Raw genomic sequence first — 22,571 nt, forward strand, 5'->3', positions numbered from 1 at the left:
TTCCCTGATAAACAATTTAATTATAATGAACAGTTGATCCATCCTCATGTAATTTCAAACTTTTAGACTTTTTTTCTACATCATTTTTTTTTACATAAAATTAAACAATTAGTTCACTTCCAGAAAACAATTATAAATGCTAAAATTTACTCACCCTAACGATAAAAAAAAAAAAAAAAAAAAAAATATATATATATATATATATATATATATATATATATATATATATATATATATATATATATATATATATATATATATATATAAGAATTCTAGGGTTTTTCTCCATGTAGTGGATTTCAGTAGTAGCCAACAGGTTGCAGATTAAAAAAAAAAAAACTTGGGTATACTTTTTGTATAAATATACTCTTGGCTCCCATTGAAGTCCACTATATGAAGAATAAGCCTTCATTTCTTTTCGACTAAAGAAAAAAAGACATGAACATCTTTCTTTGAAAATATCTTCTTTTACATTCTTGTTTTAAATTACATGAGGCTGAAAATATGATGCCAGAATTTTCATTTTTATGTGAATTATTTCTTTAACATGTATTTACATTGGCATTTGAAATTGAATTAACTTGAGTAGTTTTAGATCACAAATACATTGTTTTATCTACATCTTTCGTCAAGACTGTAGCTCTTCTAGCAAGTAGCTTGAATAGACATACCTAAAATTCTGCATGTTTTCTTCCATCCGGCTTGACAACCAGCTTTCATAATTTAACAGGGCACCTTTTACACATTGAGCATCTAGTATATTTGCTCAGCTGGAATACTGCAATAGCATTATGAGCTTTGTTCGAAGTGTTGAGTTGCAGAGAATCCACATCCACCGCACAGGAGGAGGTCTCTGAATAAAGAATCTATAGAGGAAATTGCATGTCCTGCCAATGAAACATTCACAAAACCCAGACTTTACCCTCTCACAGTAGAGAAATATTCATTTTTAATGCTGGGGAAAGTAGGTCTGGACAGACAATTTCATCTCTTGGTTAGTGGAAACTCGACAGCCCGTGGTCCCTCCAAAACGAAGCTACAGCTGTCAAATCAACCTGTCAGCAATTGCCATAGATGAAACTGTTTGCCAGTTTCTACAGATGAGACCTGCTATCCAAACACATTTATAGGTGAAGGGACCTTTCAACTGTAAATGTGCCGAGCAAACTGCTCTCCATGAATTTTGTCTTAAAATAATGCGAATGTTTGACACCGGTATATTGATGATGCTATTCCTCATTTCAAATAAATGCTCTTTAGTTTAGCTCCAGACACCCCCACAATGGCTGAGTACAAATATGCAGTCACCCTTTTTTTTATTTAGCACTGATCCTAGACCTACTGTATGTATTAAAACATAGTTTCTCTAATGCTTAAGCTATTATGTGAAGTTGCTAAAATGCAAGGGTGACTGCAAACAGGTGAATATGCAGAACTGTCACTGACTGGGCATCCTACAAATGCTACTGTTTGCACTTATTTGTCTTAGTAAGACTCAGCACTCTTAGTTACATTATCTACATACTGATCCATATTAAATATAATGGCAGAGATGAGATGCACGCTCCATAATTCATATGATCCATAATTTTGCATCAGTCAAATGGCAAATAAATAATGATCTCTTCTTTGCTACACAGCTGATGTCTAGAAAACGTTGCTTGCTTATGAAAAAAAAAAAAAAACACCTACTGTATAATATTTTGATAAGAGCCAAGCTGCTGTCCTGCTACTTAACAAAGTCACAAAAACTTAAACTAAACAAATAGGCTTTGAATTATTATTATTATCATTATTATTATTATATTTGTAGTTTAGGCTTACTGTACCAATTAGTATATTCTGGAAACTCTGGTTGGGTTAACAAATTATGCATATGGGATTATATTGCCACTTAAGCTTGAAAAAGTGGATCAATTATACTGCAATTGACCAAAAACTTTAATAGTAACAGTTATTTGCAAGACGAAATATGCTGCTTAAAATGTGAGTTCCTTACGTTTTTATCTTAATTCTGTTACATGGGTGGGTCGTATGGATTTTGAAACTCTGGAAAATGGGTTGCATGCCAAAAAGGTTGAAAAGTCTTTGTCTAATGGCTCGCACAAGAGCAATCTACTACGTGATATTAAACCCATTAAACACAAGCTGACAGAAATTAGACAGTTAGCGTCAATCAAATTATATAACTAGCCATCATAAGGCTCTTAATGATAAAACTTGAACACATATGCAGACACATAATCATATTCACAGTTCTTGTTCATTTAGAGAGTAGGTCGTAACATGGTCAAGCTCCACCAAGAGCAAATTACTCCAAGTTATAGACCTTAAAGTGATCCCTTCCTTTTTTTCAATCATGGAACTGAGAGGGGGCATGAACAGATGAACTTTGCATGTATAGTGTTTTTTTTACATTTAAATGTTCAAGAGGACCACATTACCTTTTTTTATGATTTTGATTGTAATAGGGTATTATCAAAACCAGATGTATGTAGTAATAATAGGCAGCTGCATAACTCTGCCTCAGGGATTTTCCTTACATTAAAAAAAAAAAAAAAAAATTGAGCAAAAGGAAAACTTCCACATGCTAACATTTACACAGTGATTTCTTTTAATTGCACTGTGCTTTTTAATTTGCCTCGGACTAATGCTTTCAAAAATGTGCCGAAGGTATTTTATTGAAGTCTTGCCTAATGCTGGACCATGTTTCCTTGCATGTTCTTCTCTTTGGTGCATACCTGGCAACCTGCATTCCTTGTTTCATTCCCAGAGTCAAACGTGTCACACGGCATGTCGAATGAGCAGGCTTCCATCAGTCCTTTGCTTCAAAGGATTACTGTAAATTAACATTCCTTATGCTGGGCTGCATGGACAAGTCCCAGTGAATCATGTTCGAGGCTCTGGTTGCAGCCCGGACCCAAAAACAGAGGTTTAAAGCTACATGACCTGCTGCTATATACTGAAAGGAGCATTGTTGATTGCAATGTTTCTACACACTTCCAATGATGATAAAGCAAGTCTTCAGAAACTTGACAGCATCAGAATGTTTTGACGTGTATCTTGGATGACTTTCGATACCTGGCTTGCAAAAGAAATCAGTGTTTTCATGGGCCATGGTCAGAAGGTCATCAGCATCATCATGATAGATTAGTTATAGTCTTTAGTTTCAACTATTATAATATTTATTTGTTCTTTTATTAGGACTGTGTGTTTGACATAGTTTAATACCGTCATTGTATTAGCATTGATTAAAAATGTGGGTGGTAAAGATTGTTCCAAATTCTGTTGGCTGCTTTCCCTGACAAAACACTGTTACCCCAACTGTCTCTTGATTTAAAAAAAAAATAAAAAGGAAATAAACACTTAAATTGATGAGCAAAGTTACAACATAAATATTGTGGGTATATTTATGGTTATGAGCTTCCACTGGTGGTTCCTTCCAGAGGCTCTATATTTCCTGCTTTCAGCTTGTGGAAATGAGGAATTGAAGGCTTGAGGAAGAACCCGGACCCCCGACCTGCAATAAAGCAGCTTTGCAGGATGACAGCCATGGCACCGTCCACAGCCATCCTCCAAAAGGAAAAAATAAAAAAAGCCAAAGAAGTGTGCAGAGAGGAGATGTAACGGAGGATATGGAAACCCAAGAAAAACGTTGATCTGAAGAATTATGGTGCAGGTTTACGCTGAGAGTCATAGCGCTACTGTATGTCTTCCTCAGCTCTGTTACTGAACCTCAGTTTTCCATGTGAACAAAGTTCTAGTCAATGCACCAGTGGAAGCACTTATCATGCTACTGTAGTTGTGTGCACTGAATATATTGTAAAATTATTATAATTATGTGAAATCAGCTTTAATGGGTATTTGAAATTACTTAAAATTAATAATAATAATAAAGATTTACTAATTAAAAGGTGAAATTTCAAGTTAATATATAATATTAACAAGAAAAAATTGGTAGGAGATTGCCAAAAAAAAAAAAAAAAAAAAAAGAGTAAGATAAGCGGCTGTGTACTTTTGCAATGACGTCAACAGAAGTATTTTAGTATGGAGTGTGAAAAAGTTATGCTGACATTTTAACTACTGAAATTCTGTGACGGCTTTAACTAAACTCCTCATATTTTATTTTTGGATAGAGCTACTTTCAGACGCTTTCTTGGTCTTGTTCTAAGATAATCGTCCATGAATTGCTGCCTCATGACAGAGAATCAAAGCTGGTGTGTTTTACTTTGTCTTGACTGTTATCAACGCTGATAGCAAATGGCCTCGTTTAGTTAAGTATTTCCCTGACTATAAGGCTAGTGGTCGTCTATCTAGTCAAACTAAACAGACAGCACCATCGTGTGGTGAAAGTAAGCTCAACCTGGAGAAACGGTCTGGAAATGTGTCTTCCTGGCTCTGACACAATTTAAGGCCTTTACAGTTAATATTAAGTTATGTGAGTTTTTAAATTAAGCTTTCAATGCATTTTTTAAAGAATAGTTCACCCAAAAATACAAATTCTCACTTTCAGGCCATCCAAGATGCAGAGAACAGATTTTGAAAGATATAGCTGTATAATACCACTTGCCCACCATGGATCCTCAGTGAATGGATGCCCCCTGAATGAGAGTTCAAACAGCTGATAAAAACATCATAATAATACACAAGTAATCCACATGACTCCAGCCCATAAGTTAATGTCATGTGAAGCGAAAAGCTGTGTGCTTGTAAGAAACAAATCCATCAAGAAATTGCTTCACTTCACAAGACAACATGATTTATTGACTGAGGTCAAAAGGATTACTGTGTTTTTTTTTTTTTTTTTTTTTTTTTTTTTTTTTATCAGCTGTTTTGAACTCTATTCTGATGGCACCCATTCAGTGCAGAGGATCAATCAGTGAGCAAGTGATGTAATGCAAAATGTCTCCAAATATTTTTTGTTCCAATAAAGAAATAAATCCATCTATCTACATCTAGTTGCCAGAATATCATACAAACTTTGGTGCTGTCTTTTTTGCCAGTTATCAGCCACCTGCCAACACTCTAGAATCACCCAGAATACAGTAGCAACCACATACAAAACCCTGGCAACAACACCATAACATCCTGACATAACATCTACAAAGAACCTTAGTCTTTCTAAGAGGTATCGTAGATGTGATAAATCTAGTAATATTTCATGTCAAGGCAAGGGTTTAAAAATATTAATAGATATCCACAATCACAGGTATATCTGTGAGTCAAAGTCGTAGATGTTCAGCAGATGGACACCTTTATTCCCTCACAGTCATTGGAGATGGAGCATTGTTGTTGGACTGTGGTCCTGCTCAAAACTCATGGTAGTTAATTAGAGGAGTCCTGTGGGAGCCTGGCAAAGCCTCTGTCTGATGAAACCTCTTCAACCAAAGCCACAGTGTCTCCAGCACATTAGGCCTACAGTAGCAGACTCACAATAATGTCTCCACGTTATTATGCATTCTCAGTAAGCAGAAAACCACACTGCTGTCTTTCTCCGGTCAGTCAAACACTGCACTCTCTGTCATGGCCAAACTAAAGGACAGACAGCAGCAGTATCCAGGAATTACACCCTGACTGCTGCTCACACAATGGCGGGCTTCTTCTGGTTTAATGAAGCAGATGATGTCTAATCCGGAGATGGATGTGGAAATATCACAGAAGCTCTTTTGTCTACTTTAAGACACTGTTACGGAATGTAAAGTAATATTTTGACCTATTTTGTTGTCTTTTAGTTGCGATTTATTACACAAATATGTCTCATTAAAGTGCGCGCCAGTTTCCTACACACAATCTTGAACAGCGAGCACGTTTCAAATTGGACAACAAATGACTCTGAATCGTCGGTTCGTTTGAACGAGTCATTTAAAAAGATTCAGGAAAGTTGGCGGTTTAAATTGAAATCAGATTCAGTCAGAATCGTTCTGAACTGCGACTTGCTACCATATTAGTATTAGATTGGTAGCTAATGTGTTTCTTTAAACACATTCAAATATTTTATAAAAATATTTAGGCTATTATTGGTTAGCTGTAAGGTTGAGCTACAGAATTAATTAATTTAAAATACCGTATGCTGAAATATTCTTTCATAACACATTAGCTGATTAAAAAATAAATAATAATAATAATAAAATATTTAGTTAATTAAACATACAAAATCAAACAGGCAGAAATATTATTTCAAAACAGTAAGCAATATTAATAGTTAATTATTTATTGATTAGCAAAAAGATTGTTTGGGTGACTGTATTGATTGATACTGTAACCAACATAGTTTTACTTTCTTAATTAGTTAAGCTAATTAAGAAAATGATGCACTCATTGAAGTCTGAACAACCATTTTTAAAAGGCTATTTTCTGTAATTTCAGAACTACAGGCATGTTTAGAAAAGAAGTCAGATAAAGGAATAATGAAGGAGAAAACAATAATTTATCAACTTGTGTTTACCCGCTCCTTCACATCTGTGCTTGACTGGACAAGAATCACATTTTTTACATAACACATACTTAATAATATCAGCCAGACCATTTGATATCATAACTGACTGGTGTGGTGAATAAATAGACAGAGCGCCAGTCATATTATCAAATCCAGTAAGTGACTCATTGACGATTATAAGTCAAGGTTTATGTAAATCATGAGGACTTCATTTAGCGCTCGCCATAGTGCCAGGTTTCCATTGGAACATTATGTAAAATGTGGTTTGGTTTGTGTTACTGTTTCATAAAAGTATGTCAGACCCAACATGAGTTTAAAAATGAAACACTCCATTTAAGCTTGAAAAAAATAAGATCTAGAATGCTAACTGAGTGTTTGAGGTGAAAGTCATTTCTTATGTTGTGGGTCAGTGGTTGTGGCAAAGTAGTTTGTCTTCTTTTTTCATGTTCAAGCATGCTTACTATTGCAGTCAGATGGTCGAAGAACCCCATCATCGCCACCATAAATAACATCCAGTTCTGTGTGTGCATAATTTATAATAAGGATATGTCACACAGGTTTGTGAGTTCATTTGTGAGCTTGATAAATGGCCAGACAGGACTGGTTATGCTCAAGTGCTGAAGACAGTTTCAAATGATTGAATTTACAGCCATTGGAGTTAAAACCTGAGGAGTTTGTCTGACACATGACAGTGGTTTGGTTTTGGTTCCTCACCACCTTGCATCAAGAAAAGGAAAATCAAGGGACATTAGGAAAATAAATAATGAACCTTCCAACTAATAAAAAAAAAGAGGTGTATCAAGGGGTCATGAACTAAGAAATCAAAATTCTCTTGAACATTATGCACGTTTCAGAATTCAAAACTTTCTCGTTAGTCTAAAAACAGCTTATACTGAAGCCAGACTGGCAAAACGACAGCTTGTGGAATGTGCCACTTTATGATGTAATAGTGTGACTAAGCCCCGCCCACTGATTTGAACACTTAGTAGGTAAATAAACAAGATTTCTGAATTTGTGGTGTTTTCAAACTACAGGGGGTTTCTAAATCATGCAATCAAAAGTACCCCACTTACCTAACCCCACCCCTAAACCTATCATCACTATGACAACAGCCAATCAGGTAACCTGGTCTTAAAATGCCTCGATCTGGTAACTCCCATTACTTTCCTGCAGAGACCTATACTTGAAATTACCTATTTTTCTAAGGACCCCCGATAGAGATCTTTTACTATGGTGATATACAAATAATGGAGTGAAGTTTTCCTACAGCAGTGCACAGGTGACATATGTGGAAACAATTAACTGCTCAACTTAGTGAGTAGTGTTTGTGATTTTCCAGCCACCAGAGAGCGCCATTAAATCTTGTATCCTTTTCTGTTTTTGTTCAGAACCCATTGCTTCTAAGTACTTAGTAGTCATTTTTTATTCTCTTCTTGGCTGTTTTTTTTCTAATTGTAGAGATATATAAAAAAAGGAAACTTAGGTGAGGACTGTTCTTCTAAAAGGGTAAGAATTTTAAAATTGGAACACCAAACATACACTTGTTTTTATCAACAGGAAAATATTTTATGAGGTAGTTTTTTATTGTTTGTTTTTCTATTAGAATGATAACATTGAAAAAAATAATTTCAAAAAAGAATTTGAAAGTGTTATTCGCCTAGCTATAATCTGAGAACTATCATCTACTTTCTTTGGTGGAAAACCTGAAGGCGTGCCTGACAAACGTTGATCTCCGAGCATAACTCCATCCAAACACTGTCCTCCTCCACTTCCACTGTGTTCACCAACATTAATGAAGCATGCACAATTTTAACACCGAAACAAATAAATCTTGGTCTTGATCTTGGTCTTACTGTTTCATTGTGTAAAATTCAGTTTTCAAAAGATAATGCAAAATGATGTTGAATCCTTTGTGCATGCTTCTGTCACTCTTTGCACCTTGACTCTCTTATGCAGTAGGCTGCTACATCCTGTGATTCAGCCGATGGTGCTCTTCAGCACAAGCTCTGTGGACTCTCCATGTCCTGTGCACAATGCTTCATTTAACTTCTACTGAGCCATAATCCATGTACTCGAGTTACCATCACACATACACTTCAGGCATAGTCTTGCAAATCAAATGTTCGGGTACAATCAAGTTCTTCTCTTGATGTTGTATTTTCAGCAAAGAGTCTTTTAAAAGCTTCTTGTTGCTTAGAAAAACATTCCTTAAACAAACCTGCAGGTAAACATAACTCTGGTCAGTATCTTTAAAATACATGCATAACATCTTGACTCAAAGTATTTAAATACTATCTTGGCTTTAAGTATTTGAGTTGGCTACTTACATAGCTTATGCAGAACATCAGGAATGCAATAATGAGTACTAGGACAGCCAGAACTCCATAAATTGTATCACTTATATTAAATACTAGAATTTTCTCAACTGTACCATCCTCTAAAAATGATAAAGAAGAGAAAAAAGCACACATGAAGATCAGATTGTTAGTTTGTGAGCTATTGCTCATAGCTGAACTATACAGTGGCCTTAAAAGTATTTGGAAGCCACACTTAAAACTGTAAGGATATTATTGTGTAGTATAACTACTACACCACAGTTTAATGTAGCCTAGATCACCCCAGTAAACTTGATCCTGATTCTAAAAGCTCCAAAAATGTCTGAAACATTTCTATATTTTAAGTGTGACTCCAATATGTTCAAATACTTTTCGTGGCATTTATAAATCCCCATACTCACCATCGACTTTCAGAACGATTTCACCTTCTTGGTTCTGATGGCCAAGGGGAGCAGACAGAAAGCATTTGTATATCCCACTGTCCTCTGCAGTTACATTAGTCAGAAGAAGGCTCATTGAGCTCTCAAGCAGCTCGACCTCTCGTTCGACACTTCTATATTTTTCCACTGTGCCATTGTTTTCAATTAGTTTCTTCCTTACAAGTCCAGATAACAGCTGGGAAGGCTCTCCAGAAACCTGCAGAACAGAAGTTTAGCTTAAAGTTGAATGAAATATTCATTTGAAACAATACATTTCTCAAAAACATATAGGGGTAGATTTCAAGATACAGAACAAAACATGTGCATGAAGGGGAAAACGCAAGGTTCTAGAGAGAAAAAAAAATAATAATATATATATATATATGTTTAACTTTACCTTGTACCATATGACGGAACGGTACTGGACGTCGGGCTTTGATTTCGCCGCACAACTTAAGACTGCGTCCTCACCACTGAAGAATCGAACCTCGCGCCGCGCTCCCTCCGCCACAGCTGTAAATAAAACACCTCATGTCAACCTGTATCAACAGAGTCTGCGTGATATTGTTCCCAGGAATAAAGGTGGAGTCTTACCTAATATTACAAGAAAAGCGACTAATTCTGAGAAGTGATGCATGGTTCTGACTGTAGTATGCTGTCGACTCTTTGCCTTTTATATAGCCTACTACAGACAGTGGGTTTATATCGTGAGGAGGATGTGGGGAGTTCTGTAACACGTGCAATCAACGGTGACGCATTCGTGTTGTGAAACCCGGAACTGCAATGAGGATTGAAACTTTTATACACAAGACACTTCGTCAGACTAGCACTCGCTATGTGCTGGATACGAGAAGTTTTTGTTAGTTTCATATCGCTATTAGTCTTTGTTGCACCTGGTAAGATATTTCATGCTTACATTCCTCCGATTCACTCACTTTACATATTGCATACTGTAGCTATGATGCTTGATGCTTGATGCTTGATTCTTTGAAGCTGCAGCGGCTATTTACGTCAGAGCGGTCTAACAAGCACGAGAGCTTGTGATTATGCTCGTTTTATTATCTGTGTGTTTTTGTTAATTGTTAATTTCTGTAAGTTTAGCTTTTTCTAGGTTTTAATTCTGTCTCTGTTGTGTTTACCATTACGCAGTTCTCGAGCTGTTTTTTTTTTTTTTTTTTTCATTTTAACATCGCATCTTAAGGTTGTTAAAAATGTATGCATGCAGTTCATTTGAAGAGATGTTTGGTGGAGAAACTAAACACCACTTGATAAAACTCCATTTGTTATCTTGGGATTCCCCATTACGTAATTGTTGCTGAGCATGTTACAGTATTTACAGTAGCCCCTCGCTGCAGAACACAAGATCAAGGGGGCGTGGTTCGAGCCACATCTAGGGGGTGGAGTTGTTAGGTTTATAATCGGGGTGGAGACGTTTGGGCTTAGGTATACATAAGGTGGGAGGAGTTGGATCTGGATCCACCCACGCTCCCTGCATCTTGTTTTTCACAATGGTAATTTATGACGTTTGGTCCTCACAAGCATAGACAAAATACACGCACACAAACACAGACCTGGATACTCTGACATATATAAAGTTAATAACAAAAGCTTATGACTTTTTTTTTATATATGATTCCCTTTGTAAATATATAGTAATGGCAATTCTGAATGACAGACAGCTTATACTTCTCTTCCCTCAGTGTTCACTACAGTCACAGAGACGACACAAAACTACACCTGTGCGGAAGAACTGCTCCATGTACAATCTGAATAAGCAATGAAGAGCCCAGACTGTGATCAGTATTGGTCTGCACAGGATCATGTGAGTAGATTGAAGAATTTCAGTGATAGATTCGGTCTATGCTGCAGCGTACTGACTTTCATGCTTTTTCATCCTTCAGTCTATTGCAACATTTCTGCAGTCCACCCCAGAGTGTCATAGTCCATGCAAAGCGGTGTTCGCTGGGAGAATCGTTCTGACTGACTGTGTCAATATCACCCTGGCTGTAATATGCTCAAGAGTAAGTCATTTTCTCTGCACCACAGGTCCTGTATGTCTTTATGAGCATTTGAATTGACCGTTAACCAGCATTTATATCTATTTCTAAAGGTTTCTTTGACTGAATACCGTGTACATTTTTATGGTAAGTTCATTTTCCACCAGTGATATATTGTTTATTGTTGGGTAGCCAGTTCATTTTCAAACATTTTTTTTTGTTTCGTTTTAGGCGAAAGAGTCCCTCAACAACCACTTATCAAGCCTGTGAGCAGAGGTCACACTGGTAATATAAAACAAACACTATGTGTGTGAAGTACTCTTCAGAACAGAATATTTTTGGTTTCATTTCTGAGGATTTTCCTACTTTATTTTTAGGTATTTTCCTGCCCATCGCCTTGGTGGTCATATCCATTGTGGTGTATCTGCTGTGTGTTGCATATGCATACAGAAACAACAGAAGCAATGTTCAAACCACTTACAGTGATATGGGATAAAGCGAGTGTTCAACAGATTCTTTTTAATTCTCTAGCAATAGTTTTATTATGGCAGGGCTCCATTTTATTAGTTTAGAGCATAGGAATAGTACATATTTTATGCTATACGGTTAGAAATAGAATAGGATGGCATAGACATAGTAAGTGTACATTGAGACAAATTAAAAGATGTAATTTAGCAGACCCTTTTATTGAAACGAAAGAGACTTATAATTGAGGGATACAACAAGCGATTCATCACAAAGAAGCAAATAAACAAAGGAAGCCCTCGTAATACAAGTTTCAGGCATTATTCAAGTTAGTACAAGCTAGTGGGGAGGAAATCATTTATTATTATTATTTTAGGATGAGGTCAAATGGTAATGAAAGGTTATTTTTTTAATATTTTTTAATTTTCTATCTACCTCTGATGAATGAATGTTTAGTAATATTGGTTCAATGGACTGATATCTAAAGCATATCAAACAATCTATTCAAATGAAAGTATTATTTGTGCAAAATAATGCAAAAAATGTATGTGGATTTTTTTGTATCTTTTTTCCCACTTTGACAATGTTTTGAAATTGTGCTTGTGCAGTATTTTTTTAAAACAAATTCAAATTGTTTTTGATATATACTAATATATACTTAAAATAACATCAGGCTAAATGTGTTCAAATACTCTGAAGTCACTGTATAAAAAAGGCCTTAAGAGTCAACTCTAAAAACACACTGCCAAACACCTACTACTTTAATTTGTTTTTTGAACTCTTCCTTTTATTTAAACTATAAATGATTATGTTTCCTGACATGAATAAATATTTCAGTCATAAATTAGTTTTGTCTTTCATAATTTATTCAGAAAAAAACTTTTATTTTCTAAACTGATTTTACAGTTATTCAAAAATGTATGATAATGGTCTGAACAATGATCATAAAATTGTGTGGTTACCCTATATTCATGCAACAAAATTAAACAGCTTAATGTTTAAAACAAATGTATATTTAATACAGCTTGATGAGGACAAAAAACTTGATATTTCAGTACACGGTGGATTTATTTAAGATGCTTTACAAGTTATTTACATATCTGTACTGTTTTTATAATGAAACAAAGTTGGTGAATGAAACCAAAAGTGCTGGTAGTTTTCATTTGTCTAGTTTCATTTTCGGTAAACATTTCTTGGCTCCAGTCTTTCTGTGTGATGTCTTCTATTTGACAGCACTATTTTCTCTGCTGGAGATTAATTCCTGTCGTAGGTCGCTCACATTAGTCCCTGTTTTCAGGCCTGGCTTAGAGGACCTTTGACCAATCCCATCTCTTTGCGTACTACAGGCGCATGAATGCTGCAGTCTCGTGCCTCGCACACGCCAGGTATTCCTGCATCGCCGACCATGCCAGGCTGACCCACAGGCCCGGGAAAACCACGGGGTCCTCGCGGCCCATCAATTCCGTCTTTTGGTTCTCCTGGATGGCCTGGCAGTCCTGTTTGGAGATAAAAACCAGATTTAACTACATCTAATCCACAGTTATTGAAATAGCGGAGAGATAAAAATCCTACCTCTGAGGCCTTGGTGACCATCATGCCCTGGAAGACCTTTTCCAGGATCACCCCTCTGGCCTTTCAAACCTTTAGCACCTTTAGAAAAACAAAGAGCGATCCATTGTATGAATGAACTCTTGGTTTTGAACATCGTTCTTTTTTTTGTCCGTGTGTTCACAGAAGAATCCAAGTCATACTTGGTAGAGTAGAGTAAATGAAGACGGAAAAATTTTTTTTGGGTGGACTAAAATTGTGTTTTTAAAAGTAAAGTCAGAGTAATACCTCTGTCCCCTGTAGCTCCTTTCTGGCCCTCTACACCTTTCATTCCCTGAGGACCTCTTTCTCCTTTAGCACCTACCTTTCCTGCTTTACCCTGAATGAAATTCAGTGTGATATTATATATTTATTTTTTAAAGTAAGAGTGCTTTTATATGCCAATGTTGTGGTGTCTCGTATATTGTCTCACAGGTTTGCCTGGACTTCCAGGGGGTCCTGTGGCTCCTGGGGGTCCGATGAGCGTACGGTTGTTGATCGGACAGCCCTGTACGCATTTGGCACGTATAGATGAAGCATACTGGGATATGTGAGCGGTGACCACACCTTGACACAGCTGCAATACCTGCTCATCCGTCAGTCCTGGACCCTGCCCAGAGAGAGATGAACGAATATATTTGACAACTGAAATCAATATTTGCTTTCAAGCCTAAAACACATTCAAATACTCAGAATTAATTTCTCGCTCATAGTAAACATGATGATACGCACAGGTTCACCTGGTACTCCTTTTGGCCCACTCTGTCCTTTCACTCCCTGGTCTCCTACTGGGCCTTTGTCCCCTCTGGGACCTGGAAGACCTGGAGGTCCAATGGGACCAGGAAGCCCATCACGACCGAAACGACCTTTCACCCCACGCTACATCACATAAGAAAAAAATCTCAGTTACTTAAAGTGATGAACAGCAGTTACAGAAATAAAACATACTAGTTTTTAAACATACTTTTACTACATAAAACAGATCACTTGATCATGTTACAATGATTTCTAAAGGATCACGTGACACTGAATTAATAGAGTGATTGAGGGTAAAATGGGGAAACAGTGTAGTCCAGATTCACATCTGTGTCATTCTATGTCATGAGCTTGTGGACTACCGCTGTGCCACACTTGTGACGGAAAATATTGTTCAAACCCATCAGTGAGACTAACCTGCCCTTTGTCACCACGAGATCCGCCGTCTCCCTGTGAAGTGAAAAGATGACGAAACTGTGGTTAAACTAAAAACCATGTCTAGTGTAATGGAAAGAGGAAGAGAAATTGTGATGGCTAGTTCAGATTCTAGCAGACGTACTTTATCTCCTTTAACACCCTTTCCTCCTTTTCTCCCTACTGCCCCCTGAGAGAGTAAAAAAAATAAAAAAATAAATAACAATAGCTCATAGGTCATAGAATTGTTTTATGTAATACTATACAAATGTTTGTGGCTAATATTATACTGATATTATGTGCTTTTGATGTCACCTTTTCACCATCTGATCCTGTTTCTCCTTTGGCACCCTATAGATCAGAACATTGTATCATCATTTTGGATTTAAAAAAAACAATATTTGTTTAATAAATCAATTAAAATCAACAAACAGTGAGACTAAAATCAGTTGCATACTGTTGGGCCAGGTAAGCCTTTTGGTCCAGGTTTTCCCGGAACTCCTGCATCCCCACTGTCTCCTTGTGGACCCTATGAAATAAATGTCCAAGTGTATGCTCTTGATATTGCAAAACAAACAGTATTAAACAATGTTTACAGTTCTGCTTTAAAGGGCACCTATTAGGCTCATTTTTGCAATATATAATATAAGTCTCTTGAGTCTCCATAATATGTCTGTGAAGTTTCAGCTCAAAATAACCCAAAGATCATTTATTATATCATTTTGAAAATCCCTACTTAGAGTAGAAGCAGAAACACGCTGCTTTCATGCATGTCTCTTTAAATGCAAATGAGCTGCTGCTCCCAGCTCCCTTTGCCAGATTAGGGCTGTGCCTCAGACACTCAAAAAACACATCTGTTATGTCTATCTCACTGACCTCATGAGTTTTAAAGCCACATCATTTTAAACATCTGATATACAGTTTTCTGAGAGCACACATTTGAAGCAAGTGCAGTGAAAGAGGCTGTCACATGGCACGTGAGTAAACTAAGTTCTCTTTCATGTCTTATTGCACACAAAGGGATAGTTCACCCAAAAATGAAAATACTTTCATTAATTACTCACAAAAAAAATATATATATATATATATATTTTTTTGTGTTGAACCACTGATGTCTCATGTATTATTTTAAACATATCCTCCTTACTATGTTTCCGGACCTTGATTGTGTTAGGATCCCTGCTGTCAGTGAGCTCTCGGAATTCAGTCTAGCTTGAAGATAAACATGGAGGGTTGTGTGTGGCTCACTCAGGGTGGGGTCACTGCTAATATGGCAGAGTCTGTCAACTGTTGTGGGCATTTTACAGATTCTGTGAACGACTTGTTCTGAGACACTGCTTATTATTTTAGGGGATTAACAGGAGCGGGTGAAGTTTTTGCATTATAGTATGATAGTGTTCACAAACTGCCAACACAGATTTATGTTCAAACAATTTGAATGAAATGAATTTTACATAATAGGTACCCTTCAAGTATTTAAGTTGGTCCCATTTAAATAAATAAATATTGCCTTTTATAAACTAAACTACTTGTTTATGCTATGGTCATACTATGATATACAGTACATGGTATAGTACAGTATTAATTTCCTTTAGGGGGAAAACTAACGGAAAATCCAAATAATTTAGTAAGTAAACTGATCCTAACTGCTGTTTCGGGAAATGGCTTAAATGTAGTGAAACTGCCTTAAGTATAAATAGAAGTTGCAGTTTCACTTTCACTTTTGGGTCTGGCTACAGTCTGGTAATTCCCCCAACATTTGGGTAGTTTCCCGTCTGGAATAATATAGCCAAAACATCTGGTATATATATTTTTGGGGACTTCCACACTAACAAACATAACAATGACTCCCCAAAGACTAATAATATTGGTTTTGTTTTGATCTCAAAAGGTGTCATATGTCAGTCAACAGATCAACCTTGTTTGGCTTCATATGCTATCACAAGTGTGTCACGCACTTCTGAAATATTAGGGAAGTGTAATATTCACAGCTTACCACAGTTCCTACTCTTCCATGTCGCCCCCTCTCACCACGATTACCTTTGACACCCTACAGAAAAGAGGAAGAGGGACATTTATTAACTTTCTGCTTATTTTAAAGAAAAAAATCCTTTGAAATGAATATTTATTTACAAAATATTTCTTGCTGAAACTACTTTTTTATCTTAATGTAAGAGTTTTTTTAATGTTATTTTATCTCTGTTTGATGCTTTGCATAACGACTTTAAATGATCTTTTCAAAGTACTTTCTCCAAATTTGATGTGCGATTAATTAGATTAATCACCACATCATTTAATTAATTAAATTACAAATTTTAATCGCTCACCAGCCCTAACATACATACATACATACATACATATTCTCTTACCTTAGGTCCAAAAGGCCCAGGCACCCCCACAACTCCTGGAACACCCAGGGGACCCTGGAGATATGAATATTTTCATTAAGAACAAAAAGTTTTTTTTTTTTTGTTTTTTTTTTTTGAATAAATATCTCAACAGAAACAATTTGTTACTCACATCCTCCCCCGGCTCCCCGTCACTTCCTGGAAAGCCATCTGTACCTTTAGAACCCTGAAGATGAAAGCAAAAAGAAAGAGAATTTTTCTTTGTCATAAGTTAGTCACCAAGTGTTGATTCAAGGCAAGGCTTTTAATAGGAATTATGTAAAATATTATGTGTTTGTAGAACATTATGAGTAAAGGGGGATCCACTGTGCAAATCTCTCAATTTTAGTTGCTGATAACCATAAGTGATTTTATGAGAACAGACCTTTGGTCCTGTCACTCCACGGTCTCCTGGAACTCCTGGATAACCCTTATAACACGACAGGTGAAAAAGATAGTAGTGAGATCACTACCTGGATTTTTCTGGTGGTACAATATGAGTAAGAGAAATGGAAAGAGAAGGTTTCTGAGTGATTTAATCACCAAGTAACCCTGCTCTCCACGGTCTCCTGTGAATCCAGGTGCTCCTGTCTGACCCTAATTATGCAGAAAATAAAGGTTTAGTCAGCAGCAGATGTACAAAAAGGAAAAAAATAATAATTAGTTATGTCTGTATGTCTTGGTGCCAACCTTCTGTCCCTGTCGACCCTCAGGACCTTGTTTTCCTGTTTTGCCTATGGAACCCTGTTGAAAGACGGGGATATTTCTCAGAATTTTTATTTTTTAGTTCAAAGTTTTAGACAAGTCTGGACAAATTATGACTCAGCTGGAAATTTATCAGCTTAATGAGAAGCTGACAAATACAATGGATTTTACAATATATTATGAATATTTAGGTTTCTTTGTGAATGCCTTACAGAAAGTCTGTGTATGTGCTGTAACTGGTAAGCTATGGAGATATTTTCTTCAGCATTTTAACCACTTTCAGCTTGTTTGCAAATCAGTTAAAGGGATAGTTCATCCAAAAATTTAAATTCTTTATGCATCCTCAAGTTGTTTCAACACCTATATGAATTTATTTCTTCTACCAAACCAAACCATCTCCCCTAGTAATTTTTTCCATACTATGTAAGTCAAAGGCAACCCATTAACGAACAGTTATATAACTTATTTTGTGCTCAGCAGAAGGAACTGATACAGGTTTTTATTATATGAACAACTTAATTATTAGTAATATGGCAGAATTTCATTTTTGGGTGAACTAACCTTGAAAAATGTATGATAGCACATGATCCTCTCTGTAAAATGTCTCAAAATTATGAGATAACAAGCATCAAAGTTTGATTGTATAATTTCACTATAATTTCAGTCTTTGACATGCATGGCATATAATCTCTCAAAGCAATGAAGTTCATAAAAGCACAATGACTGCTGGTCACTGCTGTCTCCACTAGAAAGGTTGTATCACAGATTATATTACCAATTAAAAGAAATAGAAGAGATTCAATCAGACAAAAAAAAAAAAAGGAACAGAAAAACTCCCTCTCACATGCCAATAGGAAATGAAACTCATGACACTGACATTTAATCAAAACGGGGAAACATTTGACATTAAAAGACAGATATTTATGCAGATAATTGTCATCTATTTTTATTTTCTTGCGAATGTGTGCTAATGTCTATATGTAAATATAGCTGTTCAACAGAACTTTATTGAAGGGACAGTCCCCTTAGAGGCATACACTAGATTAAGGGTTTTTCTCAAGGCCACAATGTTGAGATCTGTAGACTTTTATTGGTAGCTCAAATTGGCTAGCTAACTAGCTAAATAATTAAAGTAATTAATTAAACCTGTTGAACAGCCGTAAACCAGCAACCTTTTGTCCATTACATTTCAGCAAGTACACCACACAACAATTGTAAACATTTGTAGAGTAAAGCAACTTACCTTAATACCTTTAATGCCTGGTTTTCCAGGTTTACCTTTTGCACCAACAGGACCCTGTAGCCAGTCAGAAAAATAGCACCTTAGATGAATTTCATAGTCAAATCAGAAATTTTGCCATGAACTTATTATAACTAGAGAAGTCAGCATGACTGTACAGATGCTGCTTTGAAATATCAGATGGAGCTACCGTGTGTGACCTATTTTATTGACTGAATTGATGAATGAAATGGAATGAAAAAACATTCAAAGACGAGGAAATGCTGGTGGTGATATGTGTTACTCAAGATGCTGTTTTGCTCACAGTCTTTCCAGTGACACCCACTCCTCCACGAGGGCCTTCAATTCCGACATCACCCTGCATGACACAAATAAATGGTAATGAATTATGAATGCAAGCTGAATATAATTCTGGATAAACTTTACACACATTTAAAAATAACACCATATAGATCTGCCACAACAAAGATCTCTTTTTTTGGTAATACCATTACCTTTAATCCAGATTGGCCAGTTTCACCGGGGTCCCCTGGTAACCCAGGAAGGCCCTATGAAGAAGAGCAAGAAAAATACACATTAGGGACTTTTCCGGAATTCGCTATTAAACACAAAACAATATAGGTAATAATAAAGTTTTCCAAAATTATTGGCTCACAATTGCACCAGAGAAACCAGATGCACCATCCTCTCCATCAGGCCCAGAATCGCCCTGAACAGAAGAAGTGATGTTAGTAAGGTGAACAAGTAAAGTCCTGGTGGTCTGAACAGCATGTAAAAGTTTAACAATTGTTTCCTGTCAACTACCTCAGGTCCGGTGTATCCAATTCTTCCTCTCACTCCTTTGGTTCCTTTGTAACCCTAATAAAGTAACAGTCAGTTTGATCTTGTGGACCGTTTAACACTATGAACATTAAAAGCCGATGCTTTGCTTATACCTCCCTTCCTTGAACCCCAGGAAACCCCTGTTTGCCTTGAAGACCCTTAGAACCCTATGAGCAAACATAAAAATGCTATAATCAAACTGAAGAATGCATTAAACTTTAAAGATGCCATAGAACGCAAAACTCACTTATATAAGGTGTTTGGACACAGTTGTGTGGCCGCAATGTGTGAAAACAACCAAGCTTTAATGGCAAAAATTCACTCAATGTTTTATAATTCAGAAAAATCACAAACTGTCTCTCCACACAAGCAGTTCTAGACTATGATGACATAATCGGTGAAAGCCTCAACCATTTTATTATTTATATTAGCATATACACAGCCCTGAGTGAGAAGCAGCAGTCCGTCATTACTGTTTTCTTGCTGTAGCTGCTGGAGGTACAATGTCAGCGGGAAAGGGCCATTAGTCAGATCAGCACCAGAGTTGTGAAGGGATTGTTTCAGAAAGAGGGACCGATACCAACGATACGTGCACAAACGTCCAGACTCCAGACAAAGTTAACATCATGCATCATATTTTATTTATCAAAATAATTTCTTGGCTCTCTCTGTAAGGCTAATGTTGCTAAAGCTACCATTGCCTCTGCCTGTTTTCAGTAATGCTGCCATCGCGTGCTACCAGAATGATCGGGAAAGGGAATGTGGTAGTTAAAAATTGAGTTTGGAAGCAATTTGTGAGGTCAGTAACACGGTCACCGTAACAGCGGTATGCCCGTGAGCATATAAACTCTTTGCCAGATTTTCGCAACAAAATCCTCCCGCAGACATGATAAGCAACCTGTGGCAACAGTGTTGAAGTAGCCCAATTCCACTGGAAAACCGTGGAGATGGCAGTCCCAGTTTATTTTAATTTAAAGGGGACATGCACAAAAAGAGAGCATTTTGGCTCATACCCTAAAAGTGGCAATTTTCGAGAAGCTGTAAAAAATGATCTGTGGGGTATTTTGAGATAAACCTTTGCATACACACTCTGGGGACAACCGAGGACAAATAAAAATATTGTATCAATGCATTCTATGGCTCCTTTAAAAGAAAACAAACTTTACATAGTTTGAAGGCATGGCAATAATCAACCTTGGGTCCAGCAAAGCCTCCAAATCCTGGCTCTCCTGCTTCACAGTCGCATTCGGTGGGTCCCTCCTGCCCCAGCTCAGCGTCCCCTCCATAAGGGACCTGTGTTATCAAGGTTTTATCCTTTTTGGCATAATCAAAAGAGTCCACGGCTGTATTATATGGGTAAGTTTCCTCAGTGATCATGGTGACTACGGTGGCCGCAGGTGCATAGGGGTCAAAGCCGGATGCTGAGTGCTCATCTTCACTGCCTCGTTTGGCCTCTGCAGGATACTCAACTAAGGAAGCAGATGAAAAAAAAAATACTAAGGTGCCCACTGATAATGACTGGATACTAATATAAAGGACATGGTGACTAATAGTCTGAAATATATATATATAAAAAAAAAAATCTGTGAAATTATGTAATGTATTGTAATATAACATAATATAATGTTTCAGAAAACAAAACTGTGTTCGGTGCTGTAAGAGTAGATACAATTAAAGAGAAATGTATATGTAAAAGTGTGTAAATCTTTGGAAAATATCTCAGTTTATTGAAGTCCAAAATCATCTAAATGATCAACAGATCAGAAAAATATACAGCTTTTTATATTACTGTTTACATTTTTATATAAGGCTATAGTACTTTTAAATTAATTACATTTATATTGTATAAAGACAATTGATAATGATAATTTAATTTCATTAAGCATAAATTAAACATAGTACTAAAAATACTACAATGATGCAAAAGTTTGAGATTCACAAATTGTCTAATTATAAAACATCTATTATCCTTTATATATAAATGATACACACACGTTAAATGGCACATATGCATTTTAATTTGGACTATTTCAACACCCGAAGTTAATGTTTCACTAATAGTAGAAGGTTGAACATTTGTTTTAAAGTAGTAGTAGTAGTAGTAGCAGTGATATCTCAGTTACTGCTGTGAGTGTTTCCAGATTGTTCATCATATCGATCGACTAAGGAGCCTTCATAGATGTGTTCTTCTCCTGTGATTGTAAAAGAGAGGAGGGAAAGGCTAATTAAAAATGTTTTATTGCCAATTATATAATGTTTATGCCAATTATACATATCTAATGTATTCATGTTGGGCAAACATGATGGGCACGTGATAGTCTCACCTGATTGTAAGCCAGAATAATCGTGCTGGGCTTGAGAGGGCAAGACACACATCAGGAACACAGAGCTGAGGGACACAGCCCACACCTGACATCAGCACAAACACAAACGCAGGAACTTATTTCAGTAATGTCATGGTGGAAACTCTACATCTGTCAGGTAAAGTTCAGAAAAACTTCAATTTAAATGGTACTGATGATCTGTTTACAATCTTTTTAGCTGTCATTTCACCAACTGGACAGTGCAAGGGGTCTCCCCTTTATGATGTGGCTTTTCAAAAAGTTCCTTTTTTTAAACTGGGTTTTCCCCACTGGGTTTTTGATAGATATCACTATCACCTAATTTACAAGTGTTTCTCTCTCTCTCTTAAAGATAAGGTTAATAAAAAAAAAAAAAATATATATATATATATATATATATATATATATATATATATATATATATATATATATATATATATATATATATATATATATTACATTACTTCAGTTCCTTGTTCAGTTGTTATTTTGTTGGAACAAATAAATATGCAGTGTTCTTTTTTTTTTAAGCCTCTGCTTAAATTAACCCTCTTCCTGTTTCACATCTCCTCATGTGATCATCTCAAATGTCACCAATGAGGCAATGGAACATGTTATTTATATATATATAATGTATCCTCCCGTCAGGAAATGGCGACATTATG

At 36.3% G+C, this 22,571-nt stretch overlaps 2 protein-coding genes across 2 annotated transcripts in view; both read right to left on the reverse strand.

Moving 5' to 3' along the window:
* Nucleotides 1–7,998: 7,998 nt before the first annotated feature.
* Nucleotides 7,999–9,924, reverse strand: LOC113115960 (uncharacterized). The gene is made up of 5 exons (XM_026283711.1): nucleotides 9,786–9,924; nucleotides 9,589–9,704; nucleotides 9,174–9,408; nucleotides 8,764–8,873; nucleotides 7,999–8,654 (listed from the first exon to the last, which is right to left on the reverse strand). Exons 1-5 carry the CDS (start codon nucleotides 9,826–9,828, stop codon nucleotides 8,520–8,522), a joined length of 639 nt encoding a protein of 212 aa, XP_026139496.1. The 5' UTR covers nucleotides 9,829–9,924; the 3' UTR covers nucleotides 7,999–8,519.
* Nucleotides 9,925–12,650: 2,726 nt separating this feature from the next.
* LOC113115958 (collagen alpha-2(XI) chain) overlaps nucleotides 12,651–22,571 on the reverse strand; it is a 13,946-nt gene continuing 4,025 nt past the window's right edge. Inside the window, exons 2-25 of the mRNA XM_026283708.1 lie at nucleotides 21,889–21,973; nucleotides 21,688–21,756; nucleotides 20,759–21,033; nucleotides 19,678–19,731; nucleotides 19,547–19,600; nucleotides 19,398–19,451; nucleotides 19,237–19,290; nucleotides 19,047–19,100; nucleotides 18,746–18,799; nucleotides 17,488–17,541; nucleotides 17,341–17,394; nucleotides 17,183–17,227; nucleotides 16,931–16,984; nucleotides 16,780–16,833; nucleotides 16,407–16,460; nucleotides 14,868–14,939; nucleotides 14,726–14,761; nucleotides 14,556–14,600; nucleotides 14,414–14,446; nucleotides 13,973–14,119; nucleotides 13,674–13,850; nucleotides 13,490–13,580; nucleotides 13,226–13,303; nucleotides 12,651–13,149 (exon numbers count right to left, since the gene is read on the reverse strand). Coding sequence (XP_026139493.1) covers nucleotides 12,947–13,149; nucleotides 13,226–13,303; nucleotides 13,490–13,580; nucleotides 13,674–13,850; nucleotides 13,973–14,119; nucleotides 14,414–14,446; nucleotides 14,556–14,600; nucleotides 14,726–14,761; nucleotides 14,868–14,939; nucleotides 16,407–16,460; nucleotides 16,780–16,833; nucleotides 16,931–16,984; nucleotides 17,183–17,227; nucleotides 17,341–17,394; nucleotides 17,488–17,541; nucleotides 18,746–18,799; nucleotides 19,047–19,100; nucleotides 19,237–19,290; nucleotides 19,398–19,451; nucleotides 19,547–19,600; nucleotides 19,678–19,731; nucleotides 20,759–21,033; nucleotides 21,688–21,756; nucleotides 21,889–21,973 — 1,950 coding nt within the window. The 3' untranslated portion in view covers nucleotides 12,651–12,946. The remainder of the gene's footprint in view (nucleotides 13,150–13,225; nucleotides 13,304–13,489; nucleotides 13,581–13,673; nucleotides 13,851–13,972; nucleotides 14,120–14,413; nucleotides 14,447–14,555; nucleotides 14,601–14,725; nucleotides 14,762–14,867; nucleotides 14,940–16,406; nucleotides 16,461–16,779; nucleotides 16,834–16,930; nucleotides 16,985–17,182; nucleotides 17,228–17,340; nucleotides 17,395–17,487; nucleotides 17,542–18,745; nucleotides 18,800–19,046; nucleotides 19,101–19,236; nucleotides 19,291–19,397; nucleotides 19,452–19,546; nucleotides 19,601–19,677; nucleotides 19,732–20,758; nucleotides 21,034–21,687; nucleotides 21,757–21,888; nucleotides 21,974–22,571) is intronic.

This window comes from Carassius auratus, chromosome 16 (genome assembly GCF_003368295.1).
Source record: "Carassius auratus strain Wakin chromosome 16, ASM336829v1, whole genome shotgun sequence".
In the NCBI taxonomy this organism is placed as follows: domain Eukaryota; kingdom Metazoa; phylum Chordata; class Actinopteri; order Cypriniformes; family Cyprinidae; genus Carassius; species Carassius auratus.